This window comes from Canis lupus, chromosome 33, assembly GCF_003254725.2.
Source record: "Canis lupus dingo isolate Sandy chromosome 33, ASM325472v2, whole genome shotgun sequence".
Lineage (NCBI taxonomy): Eukaryota > Metazoa > Chordata > Mammalia > Carnivora > Canidae > Canis > Canis lupus.
Window position 1 is genome coordinate 28705137 of NC_064275.1, and position 19807 is coordinate 28724943.

Genomic DNA, 19807 nt, shown 5'->3' on the forward strand with positions numbered 1-19807 from the left:
AGGCAGACACACAGGCAGAGGGAGAAGCAGGCTCCATGCAGGAAGCCTGATGTGGGACTTGATCCCAGGTCTCCAGGATCAGGCCCTGGGCTGAAGGCAGGAGCCAAACCGCTGAGCCACCCAGGGATCCCCTAGAATTTTCATTTTCTTGTATAGGAACTTGTCTTTTATATCCCTATCTGGGAGAATCATCTTTTCTTTCCTCTTCCATCATATCTGGTGAATCACCACTCAGCTTCCAGTCACTGTAGTAGCTCTAAGGAATCCCTCCCAAGTATGGATTCCAGAGTGATCACACTGATTTATCTTTCTCTGGGGGAGCACACTGAACAGAAGTTAGTCTTCATCTTAAGGCAATATTTTAAATAAAATTTCATGCATATTTAATTCATTAATAAATCCTTTAAGAATTCATCTATAAAAGCTGGTTCATCAAGTATCAGATATTTATTATCGAGAGTAAAGAAAGTATTTGTACTAGAATTATGGAGTGAGAAATTCAATACTTTTATTCATCTTCTTTTAGGGTGCAAGTAAGCATTAGAGGTGATGTTGGTCACAATGGAGTACGATAAATTGATAAACAGATGCCTTATCTTACCCAATTCATAATCTAAAAATTACTTTTTAGGGCTTATAAACTGTCTACTTAAAATGCAACTGATTAGAGTGATTATGGACCTTAAATAAAAATATTTGACAAAAGGTATAAGGTGGTGTTGTCACCACGGGAAGAAATAAAGAGAAAAAGTCCAAAAACATGGCCAGAACATTGTCTTTCTGTCACTTCTGCTCTTGGACTTCTTACCACACAATTCTTTTTTTTTTTTTTACCACACAATTCTTAATAGCCAGAAGAAAAGTGCACTTTGAAAACGTTGACCTAAAAGAAAAAGATACAAATAAGTAGCAATTGCTACAAAGACTGGCCAATTATTAACATGTGTAAATAAAAAATGAAACAGAAAAGGCCTCTTTCTCTATCTGGTAGATAAGCTGCAGCAGGAAGTGAAGAAGAAAGAGACAAGGTAAAGTAATTACCCAAAGTACTATTAGTGCACTCTTGTCAAAGAATCCACCCAATAATTTCAATTACTCATAAATGTATTGTTTTCCTGAAGAGTTTTTAAAATCATATTTCAATAATTCTTAGAATGGTCAATAATTCAAAGAAATAAATGGGTATTCAAATGGTCCAAAGAACAAAAATCTCTAGTTTTTACATTCTTGCTCTATTTCCTGTATATTTAAACATTTTCATTTTTAAGAATTCTTATTAAATTTACTTCCTTTTTCTCTCTAGGAGATTCCTGAAAGTAAGAATGTAAAGAGAGGGATGCCTGGGTGGCTCAGGGGTTGAGCATCTGCCTTCAGCTCAGGTCGTGATCCCAGGACCCTGCAACGGGCCCCTTGCATGGAGCCTGCTCTTCCCTCTGCCTATGTTTCTGCCTGTCTCTCTTTCTCTCTCATGAATAAATAAATAAAATCTTAAAAAAAGAAAAAGGACAAAGATCAACATCCCTCTCAAATGAATAGGGTGCTAATTCCACTAATTATAAACTTTCTATTTCTCTCCATTCATAAAACAGACAAAGGCATTATTGTTCTCTAGTTTTATTATTTTTCAATCTTCCCAACACATGTACTATAACTCATTTTGAGATTCTTTTCAGTGCATTTCACGGCAAAAATGAACAAGGGAATCATTAAAATGGTTGTACATAAACCAGTTATTTTCTTATAATTTACAATTTGTTGAAAAAAGTTATTGTTTTGCTGTTTTCATCCTATTAACCTCTTCAATAAAACACAATTTATCAGAGCACAATGCTTAAACTTCTTATGATGATGAAAGAGATACAGCCACCTACATGGCTGATGAATAACAGGTATGTTACACACAATGATTGGAAGACCACATCAGAAGAAACAGAGTAAGGCACCACTCTTGGAAAATTAAGGTAGCTTGCAGTAATAAGTGTTGAGCACCATAAGTAGGTGCTCAATAAATACTTGAATGAATGATGAAAGCCATAATTAGCACTATCCTTTTAATTGCCAGCAATTCTTCAACTTCAATAAAATACTTACTGAAAAAAAAAATTTGTACCTGAATACAACTTCCTGATATCTTATTTCATATTCTTTCTTCAGCATTTGAGTTTCCTTGAAAAGAAAAGAGAACCATACCATACATGCACTCAGCCATATATGTAACTTCTGAATTACTGACAAATATGAATAGTTGTTTTAAATTTGAGTGAACAGAGGTAAGATGAAGCATACTTATCCAGAGGGATAGCACATAATACTGGATATTAACCTACAAGTGGAAAAAAAGGTAAGGAAAAAAAGTAACAGTTTTATTTTTTAATGTCTGCATGTTCTTTAATGCCTCAGTTTTTGAGAAAGGCCAAAATCTCATCATATTGACATGAACACATTTAAAAAAATTGTCTCTCAAGTGTAGTATTTAATAAAACTAGGTATTGAAAAATGTTCTGAAATTTTTCAAGTCAATGTTGTTTTCAAGTATATTAAAATGCTCAGAAGAAAAAATTCTCCATGGTTATAATTCTAATCAATTTATAAATATACTTTTTAAAAGAGAGTTCCAACAGAGGTGGATAATGGATAAGCTCCTCAGACACAGGCACACAGTCTCTCTGAAGGAATAGAATGCCTTGTTACTACAACCTGGTTGACTCTTTTAACACTGATTTCAGGCACAATGGCTGAATCCACTTCTGGGTCATCGTCCTCCTCCTCCTCTTGGTTTGTTTGTAAGAGTAGTGAATACTTCAGTTACTGACAGAAAGCAAAGCACAAACTCTGAAAGAGACTTCACTTTTCACTATAAAGAAATAAAAAAATCACTGAGTTCTCGCTGTTGTGTGTATCTGCCACCCCCATGTGAAAATGGGGGGTTCAAACTTAACTTTAGGAGCAGGGACTGGATAAAAGATTAATCACCTAAGAATTCACGTGAAAGGTTTTCAGATGATATTGCTCGTATCACATGAACAGATTGGTGAGGCCCATCGTGCTTCTTCAACACTTTGGTCTGCTGCAGTTCTACGGTGCCCTAGTAGATACATTCGTGTTTAGCTAGATTGAGTCTGTGCAATCAGGAAGCAGGTCACTCAGTGCAATGACTCCGTTCTCAGAGGGTTAGGGTAAACAGAGAGGAAGTTCATTTGGTCGAGTCTTAGATAGTGGGTGTCACTCTGCTGGTTGTGTTGTTGGAATTATTTTCCACAGGGGTTTATGATAAACCCAGCCATCACCCTGAAACAAGTAGAAAAGTAAATTAAAGAGCTAGCTGTTTAATACCTTCACAATCGGTAACCCAAACTAGAAGCAACACCTTCACTAGCGTGGAATTCTACTCTCACACTTAAGTTTTTTGTGACAGGGGAAAAAAAATCTCTATGCTTAGGACATTAATAATGCCATTGGTTTAGCTAGGATTAGGGGAGAAGTTCTGGTCTGGGGGCACCTTAGTCGATGCCCCATGATCACTTTTTTTGCAATAGTCATTTGTAGCATTTCTGCCAATTTTGCCAAGACAATGCAGCCTGAGCCTCACCCACAGAGTGACCAGCAGAAGGCAAGTGGAGCACAAAGAAACGGTCATCAAGGTACCAGCTGTTCCCTCCACCTCATCTGGCATCACTAGTATCTGAATATTGTTTTCTAGTTCGTTCCTGACTTTACTCCCCTCAGTTTTCCCTGGCTCCTGTGAATAGAAGGATACTGCAAGGAATTAAAGTTAGAGTCAGAGAATGAACTACAACCAGGAGAAGACCAAGTGAGGAAAAGAAACGCATGAAGCCAGATTTTGGGCTGCAGGACTTGATACAAACTGGAGTTCAGTCTTCACTGGACTAGGTGAACAAAGTCAGATCTGAGCCTCTCCTTAGCCTGTAGCTCCTTCAATTTATTTACATTAAAAAAAAAATATATATATATATATGATTTTATTTATTCTTGACTAGGCCTCATACATGGCCTACTGAGCCCAATTTTAGCAAAGAATCCTAAGCCAGTTTACCAAGAATCTCCTCTACCCCAAATCCTCAATTTCAAAACTCCTCTTCTCCCACCCTTGATATTTAGTAAGTTCCTCTCTCCCCACCCCCATCCTTGACATCTAAGATTCTTTTTCACCCACTCCCTCACATTTCCATTTGTCCCTCTGCCCAGAGCTGAGTTCTATCCCTCTTATCTATTACAAAAGTCCTAAATGAAGATTTCCTTGATGTTTCTAAGAAGTATCAAGAGAATTTTTCTTTAATAATAGCAACCATAAGGTTTATATTAAATCACCTGGCTGATAATTCTTAACTCCTATAGTACTGATCTTTGAAAAAAATGTCACCTAATCACATCACAGAATGCTAGACTGGTAATGTTCTATCTGTCCAAGAATAAATGAGAAGTAGCAACTTTAAATGTCATGCTATTAGCAAGAATTGGGGTGCCTATTTTATAAAATTTCATAAATTGTATCTTTTTCTTTTTTTAAAAGATTTTATCCTTAAGGAATTTCTGTACCCAACGTGGGGCTGCACCAAACTGAGCTAGCCAGGCACCTTCCTATCTTTCAGCCATTATAGCCTCCTGCTCTTGGACCTCAGAATTCTCTTCTAATGATTTACAGAGGTCCTCGCTTAGAAATTCTTCTCCTAGAATCTGCTCCTGGTACATCTGCTTTCTTCAAAATGAAAAACTCCAAAGTTACCAGACTATAACTTTGAAAAATCATTAAGAAGTTTTATTTTTTCATATGAAAGAGTAGATATGTAAAGTACTTTCCCTTTATTATTCCTACCCATGAAAATGGCCAGTATTTGTAATACCCAATGATTAGAAAAATGAAGGTAATGGAGCTACTATAATAAACTACGGATTTTTAAGGTTAATAACTATGCAAAAATCAAGATCAAAATACTTTTTGCAAATTCCTTCCTAATAGACCACTACTAAAACTCAGTGGGCTCTTTTAGACTTGGCTATTGACAAGAAAACCTTTTTATCCTCTTTAAGTAATCTCTATACCCAATGTGGGGCTTGAACTCACAAACCCGAGATTCAGAATTGCATGCTCTTCTGACCGAGCCAGCCAGATGCCTCTGACAAGAAAACTTTTCTTGACATCAGCTCTGGTCTGCTATTTCACCTTACTCTGAATTCTACCAGAAAGTAATAACCAAAACAAATATCTTTATATTTAGATAATATTCCAGAAATTATTTAGTCCAGCTGCAAAATCAGTGCATCAACGCCTTCGACATAAATCATGGTCTCATACAGGACTAACAATGTATTACTATAAAATGTACTCCCTTATTATTATTGGGTATTTTTGACTGTTGTACAATTTCTTCTTATGCTAAGCTCAAAACTCCAGGTAGGTTGGACCTACCTCGGGACTGCTACAATCTGATAAAAAATTTCTACATGATACAGCACACATATCCAAAGGTCACAACAAATGGCCCTAATTTTTTGTTTCCTAGGCTAAACATCCATTTTATTCTTTTTTTTCTTTAAATGTTGCAAAGAGTCTAGCCACTTTACTACTCTTTGTGTAGCTAATTAAGTTTCTTGTCTCCCTTTAAAATGTGTTCTCTGGAAGTGAACACAGACTTTCAGTGTGGTTCAAAAGACAATAAATTACAAATTGTACATTCTATTACTGTGATTGGAGACTATGTTAGTTTAGCATTTTTCTTTGTGGCCAATTTAATCCCGAAATCTACTTCATCTGAACTGCTGGTAAAGGATTTTACTTTGGCAAATTGTGAAAAGCTCATGAAATAGCACATGGTTAAGCTGGACTTATTTTAGAAATAAAGATGTACAAGTGATAACAATTCAAGAAAGCCAAATTAAGACTTTCACACCAACTAGAATGGGTATAATGGGTATAAGGCAGGCAATAACAAGTAAGCTAATGTTTTCCCTAAATAGATACTGAGTTTTAGTCTGAAGACCTGTAGAACAAACCTCTTTAATAAAATATTTGGTTTTCCAGGGTGTGCCTGTTTCAGTCCGATGCCTTTCTTCGGTCCTCTGGCGCTCTTCCAGGGTACGTTTATGCTCTGTGGCTTTATCAATCTCAGATTCCCTCAGAGAGTCTGTTACATTTTTCCACAATCGCCTATAATTAGAAATACCACACATCTTATAAGCATTCTTTTAAAAAAGATAATTAAATAGAACTGATACCCTTGAAATTAACAATAATTTTTTAAAATTATGTTCCTGAATCAGATATATAATTTCATATTTATGAGTTATAAGAACACTGATACTATGGTGCTGATACTAATGTCCAAGATGCTGCTGCCTCTGCTTTTTCTTTACAAATTAAAAATAGGGCAGCCTGGGTGGCTCAGCGGTTTAGCACCGCCTTCAGCCCAGGGCATGATCCTGGAGTCCGGGGATCGAGTCCCACATCGGGCTCCCTGCATGGAGTCTGCTTCTCCCACTGCCTGTGCCTCTGCCTCTCTGTTTCTCATGAATAAATAAAATCTTAAAAAAAAAAAATAGCTTGTGTTTTTCCAAGTTATAGAAAGATTTTTATTTTTAAGAAACTTAGGAAGTAATAAGCAAAAAGATAAATACATTTTTTAAAGGCTGAAAGGTAAAAGAGACAACTTCTACTTTTGGACATGATGAGATAATAGGGATCACACTTACCCTCCTGCCTTTAATCAGCTAGAAAACCAGACAAAATATATTGAAATGACAGAAGCTGCAGACAGTGAGCAAAAGGCAGCATAGGACAGTGATTCCTTGAGTAGGGAAATAAATGAGGGGAGTTCTATGGGTGTTCCAACTCACTGGCCAGAGTTTATAGGCACAGAAGAGGGAGGAAAGCTCAACTAACCCCAAGCAAAAGAAAACGAAGACAACTCTTTAGGAGAAAGAATAGTCTGCTCAACAAATGGTGCTGGGACAAATGGATATCTACAAGCAAAAAGAGGAACTTAGACCCTTACCTCATAATAAAACTTTTACAAGAAGATATAGGAGAAAATCTTTGAGTCTGGATTAGGCAAAGATTTCTTAGGTATAACATCAAAACCACAATCCATAAAAGAAAACCATGGCTATTTCATATCACAAAAAAATAAAAACCTTATACTGAAATAAAACACTAAAAAAATTTTAAAGTGAACACAGGCAAGGAGGAAATATTTGCAAAACACATATCCAATAAGGGATTTGTATCCAGAATTCATGAACTCCAACACAAGACAATCACACATTTCACCAAAGAAGATACAAAAATGGGTAATTAATTAGCATGTGAAAATATATTTGATATAATTAGTCATTTGGAATATGTGAATTAAAACCATAATAAGACTTTCACACCAACTAGAATGGGTATAAGGGGTATAAGGCAGGCAACAGCAAATGTTGATAAGGATGTAGAGAACTGGGACACTTACACACTGCTGGCAGGAATATAAAATGGTATAGCCATTTTGGAAAATAGTTTGGCAATTTCCTGAAAAGTTAAATGTAAAACTTCTGACAATCCAGCAATTGCACTTTCACATATTTACCCAGAAAAGGAAGACATATCCACCTAACGATTTGCATGAGAATATTCATAGTGGTATTAATCATTATGTCCAAAACTGGCAATGTCCATTAATTGGTGAATGGATAGAGAGAATGTGGTTCTAGTCAATGGAATACTTTTAAGCAATATAAAAAAAAAGAACTACTTATACATATCATATCATAGATGAACCTCAAAAGCATTATGCTAAGTGAAAGAAGCCAGGCACAAGATATCACATATTATATGATTCCATTTATCTAAAGTGTCCAGAAAAGGCAAATTTATAGAGACAGAGAGTAGGTTCCCTGAGAAGAGGGAAGAGGGGGAAGAGGAGTGGAAGGGACATTAACTGTAAATAGGAATGAGGGATCTTATGGCAGGATGAAGATTGTGAAAAACTGATTTAAGGTGATGACTGCACTGCTCAGAAAAGTTGCTAGAAATCACTGAATTACACACTTGAAACAGGTAAATTTTATAATATGAAAATACCTCTTGATAAAGCTTTCAAGTGGCAATTTTACTATTAAAGTAGAATTCAAAGAACTATAACCAGGGATAATGAAGGTCATTTCATAATGCCATGTGTCTGTGCATCAAGAGGACATACAATCCCAAATGTACATGCTCCTAATACAGGTTTCAAATAACATGAAGACTTCTATAACTACAAAGAGAAATATTCAATTATAATTGGTAATTTCAATAACTCATCTCAACTGATAGAACAAGTACACAGAAAATTAGTCATGACACAGAGTTCTAGAAAAATACTATCAACCCACTTGAGCTAACTGAGGTTTACACAATACTGTCACCTAACATCAACAGAACAACATTCTTGTCAAGTGCACTTGAAACATTTACCAAGACAGACAGAATGAATTCAGAGTCATAAAACAAATCCCAATAATATGAAGGATTAAACCACACCAAGTATATCCTTTGAACAAAATTAAATTAAACTAAAAATTAGTAACAGGAAGATATCTGGAAAATATCCAAATATTTGGAAATTAAATAATACATTACTAAATAACTTCATGAGTCCAAAAAAAAAAAATCACAAGGAAAATCAGAAAACACATATCAAAAGTTCAAAAGTTGTGAGATATAAAGCAGACTTAGAGAGAAATATATTAAATATTTATATTAGGAAAGAAGAAAAACCGAAGGCCTCATCAGGGGTCAAACTATGGCTGGCTACTCATTTTTGTGAAAAAATTTTTATTGTAACATATGTTAGTTGTATCCATCTATCCTTCCACTGTCTGTGGCTGCTTTCATCTTCAGTAGCAGAGTAGCTGTGGTAGAGGCTATCTGGTCCAATAGGCCTAAAATATTTGCTCTCTAGCCTATTAAAGTTTGCTGATCCCTGACCTAAGCTTCCCTTTTAAGAAATTAGAAAAAGAAAAAGCAAATAAAGAGGAAACAAAAAAGAACAAATCAATGAGTAAGAATATAGAAATACAGAAAAAGCCCAATGAAACCAAAAACTGGTTCTTTGAATAAAATTAATTATTTAATCCTTTAATAAATAATCCTTAATCAAAACCTTTAATCACATTAATCAGGAAAAAATATTACCAACATAAAGAATGAAATTAGGGACATCACTAAGATCCTACACATGTTAAAAGAAAACTAAGAGAGTATGATAAACTATATGCCAATAAATTTGACAAATTAGATGAAATGAATCAATTCCTTAAAGACACACTATCCACCTTTTACTCAAAAAGAAAGACAATCTCAGTATCCTTATCACGATACTGAATTGTAGTTAAAAATCTCCTCAAAGGAAACAGGCCGATATCCCCCGTGAATGTAAATATAAATCCTTAATAAAAAATCCAGCATTCTCTCTTAAACATTTGTCTGCTTTAATAATAGCTGGATTCTTACAACTGTTTCTACATTAAATTTGTTCTATTATTTTAGTTAAAGTATATAAAGAAAATCTAGGGCCACCTGGGTGGCAGTGGGTTAAGTGCCCCAATAAAAAGAAATCTTAAAATCTGGCCTCAGGACGCCTGGGTGGCTCAGTGGTTGTGCATCTGCCTTCAGCTCAGGGTGTGATCCCAGTCTCTGGATCACGTCCCACATCGGGCTCCTTGTATGAAGCCTGCTTCTCCCTCTGCCTATGTCTCTGCCTCTCTTTCTGTGTCTCTCATGCATAAATAAATAAAATCTTTAAATAAAGAAAAGAAAATCTGGCCTCACACCAAATACACAGTTGGAGAAGAGGATATTTTAATCTATTTTTCAAGTAATTTCATTCTTTGGTATTATATCAGATTTAGCAGGTGGTATGTATGCATGTATTGAGAGAGAGAGAGAGAATATCTTAAGCAGACTACTCTGTGTGCCGGGTGGAGCCCTATGCAGAGATCAATATCACAACCCTGAGATAGTGACCTGAGCAGAAATCCAAGAGTCCAATGCTTAACTGAACTAAGACACCCAGGTGCCTCAGGCTGTAGTTTTTTAAAGGTTGCCTGCAATGTGGAAACTGAAAGATATCAATGAATTTTTTATATTGTGCTACATGGAGATTCGCTGGACTAATTGGCATCCTGACTGGATTTTTTTTTTAATTTAAATTTTAGGTAATTAACACACAATGCAGTACTGGGGTAGAATTCAGTGATTCATCACTTAATTAACAACACCCAGTGCTCATAACAAGCACCCTCCTTAATACCCATCATTCATCTAGCCCACACTCCACCAACCTCCCTCCACCAAGTCTGCTGGCTCTGTTATCGTTCTGTCCCTTATGGCATGTTTCCCTTTCTCCTTTTCTTTTCCCCCTTCCTGTAAGTTCATCTGTTTTCTTTCTTAAATTCCACATGAGTTAGAGCATATAGCATCTTTCTCTGATTTATTTCACTTAGCATAATACACGCTAACTCCATCCACATCATTGCAAATAGCAAGATTTCATTATTTATGATACCTGAGTAATGTTCCATTATAGATATCTACTTAGATAGCTGGATATCTATATCACATCTTTATCCATTCATCTTGACTAGATTTTTGAAGGGATCTTGAATGATTCTGTAACATCATTATTCACTTGAAAAATAATCTCTCAAAAAGAAAGGAAGGGAGGAAGGGAGGGAAGGGAGGGAAGGGAAGGGAGGGAAGGGAGGGAAGGGAGGGAGGGAGGGAAGGAGGAAGGGAGGGAGGGAGGGAAGGAAGGGAAGGAAGGGAAGGAAGGGAAGGAAGGGAAGGGAAGGGAAGGGAAGGGAAGGGAAGGGAAGGGAAGGGAAGAAAGAAAGAAAATCTCTTAGGAGATCCCTGCGTGGCTCAGCGGTTTAGCGTCTGCCTTTGGCCCAGGGCATGATCCTGGAGTCCTGGGATCGAGAGTCCCCTGTCAGGCTCCCTGCATGGAGCCTGCTTCTGCCTCTGCTTGTGTCTCTACCTCTCTCTCTGTCTCTCATGGATAAATAAAATCTTAAAAAAAAAGAAAAAAGAAAAATAATCTCTCAGATGTTGACATTTTATTATGTAATATAAAAAAAAAAATCACATTCATTACTATCATCACCAATTTCACCAGAAAACTTTACTTGGGAAGCTTTCATACTCATGTGGCAGATACAAGTTCTCCAAAAATCTGATTTTTGCCTTGAAGCTTAAATAGTTTTTCCAGTTTAATTGAGATATAATTGACCTACAGCACTGTTACGTAAGTTCAAGATGTACCGCGTAATAAGTTAACTTACATATACTGTGAAATAGCTACCACAGTGAGTTAACATCCATCATTACATACAAATACAAAAGAAAAAGTTTTTTCTCCTTGTGATTAGAGTTCTTAGGATCTACTCTTCTAACAACTTTCAAATATACCACACCGCAATGCTAGCTGTAGACATATTGTACACTATATCCTTCAGTACTTGTTTATCTTATAACTGGAAGCTTATACCTATTGATCATCCTCATCCAATTCTTTCAGTCTCCATCCCCTATCTCTGGTAACCTCAAATCTGATCCCTTTTCCATGAGGTTTTTATTTTGCCTAGATTTACACATAAGTGAGATCATACAGTATTTGTCTTTGTCTTTGTCTGACTAGCAGAATATCCTCAAGGTCCATCCATGTTGTCACAAATGGCAAGATTTCCTTCTTTTTAAGGGTTGAATAAAATTCCATTGTGTATATATACTACAACTTTTTTTTAAGTATAAAAAAATTTTTTTAGTAGTCTCTATACCCAACATGGGGTTCGGCTTACAATCCTAAGATTAAGGGTCACATGCTCTTCCAACTCAGCTAGCCAGGCATCCCTACATACTACATCTTCCTATCCATTCATCTGTTGACAGACACTTAAGCTATTTCCATCAATCCATCCATCCATCTACCCACCCATCCATTTATTTATTTTCCACTTTCTCCCCTCTTCTTCCTTTACTTTTTAAAATATTTTAAACTTTATTTACTCATCATGGTAAGTTTACTCTTTAATCCCCATCCTCTATTTCTCTCTGCTCATTTTTTTAAATATTTATTTATTCACGAGAGACACAGAGAGAAAGGCAGAGACATAAGGGAGAAGCAGGCCCCTTGAGGGGAGCTTGATGCAGGGTACCATCCTGGGACTCCATGAACATGCCCTGAGCCGAAGGCAGATGCTCAACCACTGAGCCACCCAGGCATTCCTGTTTTGCTTCTTAAATTCCACATATAAATGATACCATATGGTATTTCTTTTCTCTTACTTTGCTTAGCATTATACGCTTCAGTTCTATCCATGTCATTGCAAATGGCAACATTTCCCTCTCTTTTAGGCTTAATAATATTCCATTCCATTTTGTGTCTCTGAGTGTGTGGTGCGCACACACACACCACATCATCTTTATCTATTCAACTCATACTGGGTTGCCTTCATAGTGGCTATTGTAAATAATGGTGCTATAAACATAGGAGAGGCATTTATCCCTCTGAATGAGCATTTTTGTATTCTGGGATAAATAATCAGTAGTGCAATTACTGGATCATAGAGTAGTTCTACTTTTAATTTTTTGAGGAACCTCCTTACTGTTTTCCATAGTGGCTACAGCAGTTTGCATTCACACCAACAATGTAAGAAGGTATCTTTTTCTCCACATCCTCACCAACACTTGCTGTTGTATCAGTTCTTTATATATTTTGGATCCTAACCATTTATGAGAAATGTTTGCAAATATCTTCTCCCATTCTGTAGATTGCCTTTTAGTTTTGCTGTGTGAAACTTTTTTTATTTTGATGTAGTCCCCATAGTTTATTTTTGCTTTTATTTCCCTTGCCTCAGGAGACATATCTAGAAAAATGTTGCTACAGCTGATGTCAAAGAAATTTCTATCTGTGCTCCCTTTTAGGATTTTATGGTTTCAGGTTTCACATTTAGGTCTTTAATCCATACATCATTTCCATTTGAATTTTATTATTAGCAAAAAATATCATCAATTGTTTTCTTGAACTGCCATGTTCATGTGTTTCACTTGTAAGAAAAATGTCTGCCATATATAGAAATTAAAAGTTATGCTTTGCCAATCATTCTTTTTTTTTTTTTTAAAGATTTTATTTATTCATGATAGTCACACAGAGAGAGAGAGAGGCAGAGACATAGGCAGAGGGAGAAGCAGGCTCCATGCAGGGAGCCCGATGTGGGATTCGATCCCGGGTCTCCAGGATCACGCCCTGGGCCAAAGGCAGGCGCCAAACCGCTGCGCCACCCAGGGATCCTGCCAATCATTCTTTTAAGCAGAAATGGTGTCTCATGAAAAGAGCAATTAGTTCAGCTTGTAATTCAAACAACTACACAAGTGCTTTACCTCCAGATAACCACCATATTTTTTGGGATCTCCCACCAATGCTTTATACATACATACTACCAATTTGTCATGTAGAATATTAAAAAGATGAGTACTCAATAGTGCAGATTTAATAAAATTAACAATATATACTTTTTTAAAGATTTATTTCCTTTATTTGAGAAAGAGTGAGAGCACGAGTAGGTGGGGCAGAGGGAGAAGGGATCTCAAGCAGACTCCACACCAAGTGCAGAGCCCCAACACCAGGCTCAATCTCACAACCCTGAGATCATGACCTGAGCTGAAACCAAGAGTTGGAGGCTCAACTCACTGTGCTACCCAGGTACTCCTGTACTGTTTTAAGGACATTTTAAGAAAAAACTTAGCATCTTAAGGGGTGCCTGGGTGGCTTAGCACTTGAACATCTGCCTTCGGCTCAGGGCATGATCTGGGATTGAGTCCTGCATCAAGCTCCCTGAAGGGAACCTGCTTCTCCCTCTGTCTGTGTGTCTCTGCCACTCTCTGTGAGTGTCTCTCATGAATGAATGAATGAATGAATATTTAAAAACAAAACAAAACTTAGCATCTTATACAAATACACGTACATGGACAGTGAAGAATACAATGACTACCTGTACAGTTGTAAGCTACTGCCTGATTACTGCTAAGCTCAGCAGTGCTACCCACCACTGCTTATGCAACACCAATGCAAGTGCCAACAGAGTGAAAGAGCAAATAACATCTTAGCATTATTATGAAAATAAAATTGAACTTGCAAGCCTCCTGAAAATCTCAAGGACAGTTGAGGGTCCACAGACCAAACCTTCAGAACCTCTCCTTTTGATTCACTGTACGGTACCTAAAACTCATTTTGCATTCTATGTTAACCATACTGGAATTAAAATAAAATAAAAAGAACGTCTCCTTTAAGATAAATCCCTATAAGAAGAATTTTCCGTAATCCTTACTGTTTTATTTCTTGATGATCTGAGTCTTTGGTTAATGTATATTTAATCCCTTTACACATATAATTATAAATGGTAACTTCTAGTTGTATTATCTTATGTTCAATGCTTCGTTTTTATTCCCCCCCCCCCTTTTTAATTGATATGCTTGGGTGGCTCAGGGGTTGAGCATCTGCCTTTGGCTCAGGTCATGATCCCAGGGTTCTGGGATCGAGTCCTGCATCATGCTCCCTGCAGGGAGCCCGCTTCTCCCTTTGCCTATGTTTCTGCCTTTCTGTATCTCTCATGAATACATAATTCTCTTTAAAAAAAAAAAAAGAATAATTTGTCTTACTGTTCAGTTTATATTTCTTTAAATTCTAATTACACTGAATAATTTTTCATTCTTAGTGGGTAGTTTTTTCCCTACTTTTGAATTTCCTCTTTATGTTCTTTGCCCATTTTTCTATTGGAACGTCTTTTTGTTAATAATCTGTAAGCTTTTATGATAAGGATAGTAATACTTTGACTACAAACTGGGGAAGTGACTTGCTAATAAGGTTGCAAATTAGTGAAATGGCTTAGATTAAGATCCAGAGTTTCTGACTCTTTCCTGGATAGATGTGAGGATGACATACCTGGATTCAAATGGATCTTGCTTCTCCAGAGGTCTTACTCTTTTCTTTGTTACTGCCAATTTAGTCAAGTCCACATACTTTGTCTCTCCATTGCTATAAGTGAACTCAAGAACACTATTCCATTCGCCTTGCACTCTGCATACCACAGTATTGGTGATGTTGTGCTTTACTTCACCTGTAACCCTAGAAGCAGGTAAAAAATAAAGATATGCTCTAATTAGTGAAATTAGGCTTTTTTTCTTAGCCTTCTGAAACCTAAAAATTCACCTTCTGAATCCTCTTTAAATGGTTATCCAGCTTACTTCAGCTTGTCAGTGCCAAAGTCAGACTCTGTAAGTCCCATGACAGCATACTAGGTAATTTTTTTCAAATAATGTCAACTTTAATCTTTTAGAAAGAATACGGGGAATAAAACTAGAGACTAAATTACCATAAATGATCACAAAGTAATTTTTAAATGCTTGCTACAAACAAAACTGCAATATTAAAACTAAATAGAAATATGAAAAATATTAACATTTCTTTTTTATTACAGTTTTTAAATGTTACAATATTACAATTTAACTTTTTAAAAAGAACTAGTCCTATTTACTTAAAAGTCTGGAGTCCCTATATTTGAAGTTCTGGATATACTGATTCTGTATAAAAACCACATTAGCCTAATTTTAAATATAGAAACAGCTAAACCAGTAAGAGGTAGAAAAATAGAAAAAAAAGTATTAATATTCTCTTGCCAAAATAGAAAAATTAGGAGTACTGGTATACAAAAATTATCATCATCAACAGAGAACTCAGAGAGAACTTAAACACTACTGTTGTTGACATTTTAATTAAGAATAAGTCGTCTGGCTAGTTTATCAACAGACAGGATGCAGCTCAAATGAAGATCAGAATAAGAGGTCTAAATATTTTTTTTTTAAGATTTTATTTATTTATTCAAAGAGAGAGAGAGAGAGAGAGAGAGAGAGGCAGAGACACAGGCAGAGGGAGAAGCAGGCTCCATGCAGGGAGCCCGACGTGGGACTGGATCCCAGGTCTCCAGGATCACATCCAGGCTGCAGGCGGCGCTAAACCGCTGCGCCACGGGGGCTGCCCAGGTCTAATTATTTTTAATGAAGCATTTTGTGTTCACTGTGGGACAAAAATAACAACAGGGTCAGGTAAGAGAGAGGTTCAGGACTTCGAGAATGGCAGGCAAATGTTAGTGTCTAATCAGTATGCCACTGACTATGGTTTATCTGGATTCAAGAGGCAATCCACCGGACCAGAGCCCACTGATTTGGGCTACAGGAAGCCTAAGTAGTGTTTGTCAGGTATAAGCCCAGGGCCTAGGAACCAGAGGGAGAAGTGAAATTTAGGAAGCCCATCTATCATTTTTAGTCAGGAGAGGTTAACGAAAGGTCTGCAAAGTCAGAACTCAAGGCAGAGATGTAGGTGCCAATAAGCAAAATGATCTGAGTCAGATTCTGCAGATCGAGGTAAGAGGGGTTTGGAATCTAAGAGCAAACTAAACATCCAAAATCAAAAGTTATATGTAATGATAGTTCACTGGACACAAGGAATACCAAGACTACCAGTCTGCTTGATTACAATACAGGTGGGAACTCAATTATACTTCAAAGCATATGAATTTATTAAAATAATTCTACTGTGAAGAGTTTCTTGCCTTACTGAATGTTTCTTGTGATGTCCATGTTTCCTCTCTGACCCCACTTGACAACACTGTTCCCTTTTTTAAAAATTTGTTTCTAACCAAACAGGATACGAGGAGATGACACTAAATACTTATCTCTTCCCTTCTCCATCCACACATACCCAGAGCCAAATTCTAAGATTTAGGGACCATGTTCCTCACTTGATCTTTTACTCACAGCACAATCTCTCAAGTTATCATCTCCCTCACATGCCTTTCCACTGAAAAAGAGCAAACCCAGGCCCCTGTCATGCATGCTGGGCTATGTGGGGTTTTTGTTGCTTAGTGCAGCTATACAGCAAGAGCAACACAAAAACTGGAGCAGGGAACAAGAATCACACATACCAGAGGTATGCGACGAGGAATATGAAAAGCAACACAAGGAAGAGGAAGGGGCTCACCTCATTCTGTTTATAATAATTCTTCCTTTTTTTAAAAAAATATTTTATTTATTTATTCATGACAGACACAGAAAGAATGAGAGAAAGGCGGGGCGGGCAGAGACACAGGCAGAGGGAGAAGCAGGCTCCATGCAGGGAGCCTGACGTGGGACTTGATCCCGGGATCTCCAGATCACGCCCTGGGCTGGAGGCGGCGCTAAACCGCTTAGTCACCAGGGCTGCCCATAATAATTCTTCCTAATAGCCTAATGCAGTGTTGGCAAACATCTTCTGTAAAGGACTGGGAAGTAAACAGCAGGATTTGCAGGCCAGACTGTCATAACTACTTAACTGTCACCGCGGCATGAAACCAAGTATAGCCGATAAGTAAACGAATATCTAAATATAGGACAAGCATGGAGATCTAGAGGCGACTAGATGGCTCAGTCAGTTAAGCATTTGACTCTCGATCTCAGCTCAGGTCTTGACCTCAGGGTCATGAGTTCAAGCCCCGTGTTGGGTCCCATGCTAGGCATGGAGCCTACTTAAAAAAAAAAAAAAAAAAGGAGGGGGCATATAGATGTAGATTTTGTATCAACCAATAACACAGGATATGTGCCCCTTAAGATACGAAGTAAAGGCCTAAATCCTAAGTTATCATCCTACTCATCTGGTAAGTAAGCATTCTCTCACTTCCTAAACAAATGATATCAAGCCTTTTAAATAGTCTAGAGTGTCTCTACAGCTATTTGAATACCAGAAAAATCACTGGATATATTAACTTGGCTTCAACAGAAAGTTTTCGTTGATTGGGGAACCTGGCTGGCTCAGATGGTGGAGCATGCAACTCTGATCTCAGGACTGTGAGTTTGAGCCCCACATTGGGTGTAGAGGTTACCTAAAAGTTAAAAAAAAAAAAAACCTAAATAAATATGTAAAGTTTGGGGATGCCTGGGTGGCTCAGCGGTTAAGTGCCTGCCTTCAGCCCAGGGCATGATCCCAGGATCCAGTCCCACATCGAGCTCCCTGCATGGAGCCTGCTTCTCCCTTTGCCGATGTCTCTGCCTCTCTCTCTCATGAATAAATAAATAAAATCTAAAAAAAAAAAAAAAAAAAAAAAAAGCCACTATATAAGGATACCTGCAACAAATCCCTTTAAAATTTAATAGCAAGAAAATAGTTGGTCTCTCTTGAAAAAGTGACAGGCTTCCTTTTATCAGACAATGAGAAGTATGTTGAGCATCAGGTTTCTTTTTTTACTTTAACACGAGTCAGGGGCAGCCCCAGTGGCTCAGTGGTTTAGCGACGCCTTCAGCCCAGGGCGTGATCCTGGAGACCCAGGATCAAGTCCTGCATCGGGCGCCCTACATGGAGCCTGCTTCTCCCTCTGTCTGTGTCTCTGCCTCTCTCTGTGTCTCTCATCAATAGATAAATAAAATCTTACAAAAAAAAAAAAAAGTCAGAATTAATTTTTATTTTCAGGTATAATAATTACCTAATCATTTTTATATTGCTATGATTATTATAATAGTAGACTTTTATTATATATAGTATTTTTTGTAAAAGCCTTACAAACATTTCCAAAATAGGGTGCTGGATTCTAATACTATATTGAAAGCTTCTTGGAGGCAGAAGTAGTCTTTCTTTCTACTCTGTACCTCCAGTATGCAGGAAAGTGTGTCACTTAGCAGACAATTCACATCTTAATACCATACCACTAGATAGACAGAGTGCTGTATCTATTTACATATAATGATAATTCTGACTTCACTTTAGGGTATTCTATAAAATCATCAGCATCCTAAAGTAAATGTGGAAAATGGGATTAGGACACAGACAGGAGCATGAGGAATAGTTAAGTAAGCTCACTTGGCTGCATTGGAGAGAGTTGTGGAAAATGAGGGAGTAAGGGGAGACAAGTGGAAGGTAATATATTCATATCAAATGCAGACAGCAGATAATGTGTCTGCTCTGATTGCAGATAGCAGTAAAAAACTAGGCTGTCTGAGGAGAGAGGCATGGCCATTAATAAAGATGTGAAAGAAAAAAGCCTTCATTATAATATTCTGTAAAATCTGAAAAGATATGAAAATTAGAAAAGTCTCTATCTAATAGTAATCTTTTAAATGACAAATTAGGTAAAACTACCGGTCTTGGGAGAGATTAGACTGGAAAAAGAGGATACGTTAGAGTCAGCTAAAAGTATCTGTTCAAGGGATCCCTGGGTGGCGCAGCGGTTTGGCGCCTGCCTTTGGCCCAGGGCGCGATCCTGGAGACCCAGGATCGAATCCCACAGTCGGGCTCCCGGTGCATGGAGCCTGCTTCTCCCTCTGCCTATGTCTCTGCCTCTCTCTCTCTCTCTCTCTCTGTGTGACTATCATAAATAAATAAAAATTAAAAAAAAAAAAAGAATAACCTCCTCCTATATTTAAAAAAAAAAAGTCAAAGATGAAAGAACACACAATATATGATTTCATTATAATATATAGCTCAAAAACAAGCAAAGCTAATCAATAGTGTTAGCAGGATAGTGGCTACCCTAAAAGGGAAGGAAGTGTGTATGTTTGTGTGTGTGTGATTGTAACAGGGCATGAGAAGGGTCTCTAGGAAGCTGGTAATGTTCCATGTCTAGATCAAAGCACTCAAATTTTTACTTTGTGAAAAACATCAACAAGAGATGTATTTTTCAATTAGGAATTATAAACAGAGATAATGATCCCAACTTTAGGGACAGTCAGAATAGATATGAAGGGCTT

At 37.2% G+C, this 19807-nt stretch overlaps 1 protein-coding gene across 2 annotated transcripts in view; it reads right to left on the reverse strand.

Moving 5' to 3' along the window:
* Positions 1-1598: 1598 nt before the first annotated feature.
* OSBPL11 (oxysterol binding protein like 11) overlaps positions 1599-19807 on the reverse strand; it is an 81625-nt gene continuing 63416 nt past the window's right edge. Inside the window, exons 11-14 of one of the 2 annotated variants that reach the window (XR_004811543.2) lie at positions 14979-15161; positions 6013-6166; positions 2974-3288; positions 1599-2854 (exon numbers count right to left, since the gene is read on the reverse strand). Coding sequence is in view for 1 of the 2 variants with exons in the window: in XM_025474663.3 (XP_025330448.3) it covers positions 3223-3288; positions 6013-6166; positions 14979-15161 (403 nt within the window). In the remaining variant the exon portion in view is untranslated. Of the gene's footprint in view, positions 3289-6012; positions 6167-14978; positions 15162-19807 lie in introns of both variants that reach the window. The other variant, XM_025474663.3, reaches the window with a different exon arrangement.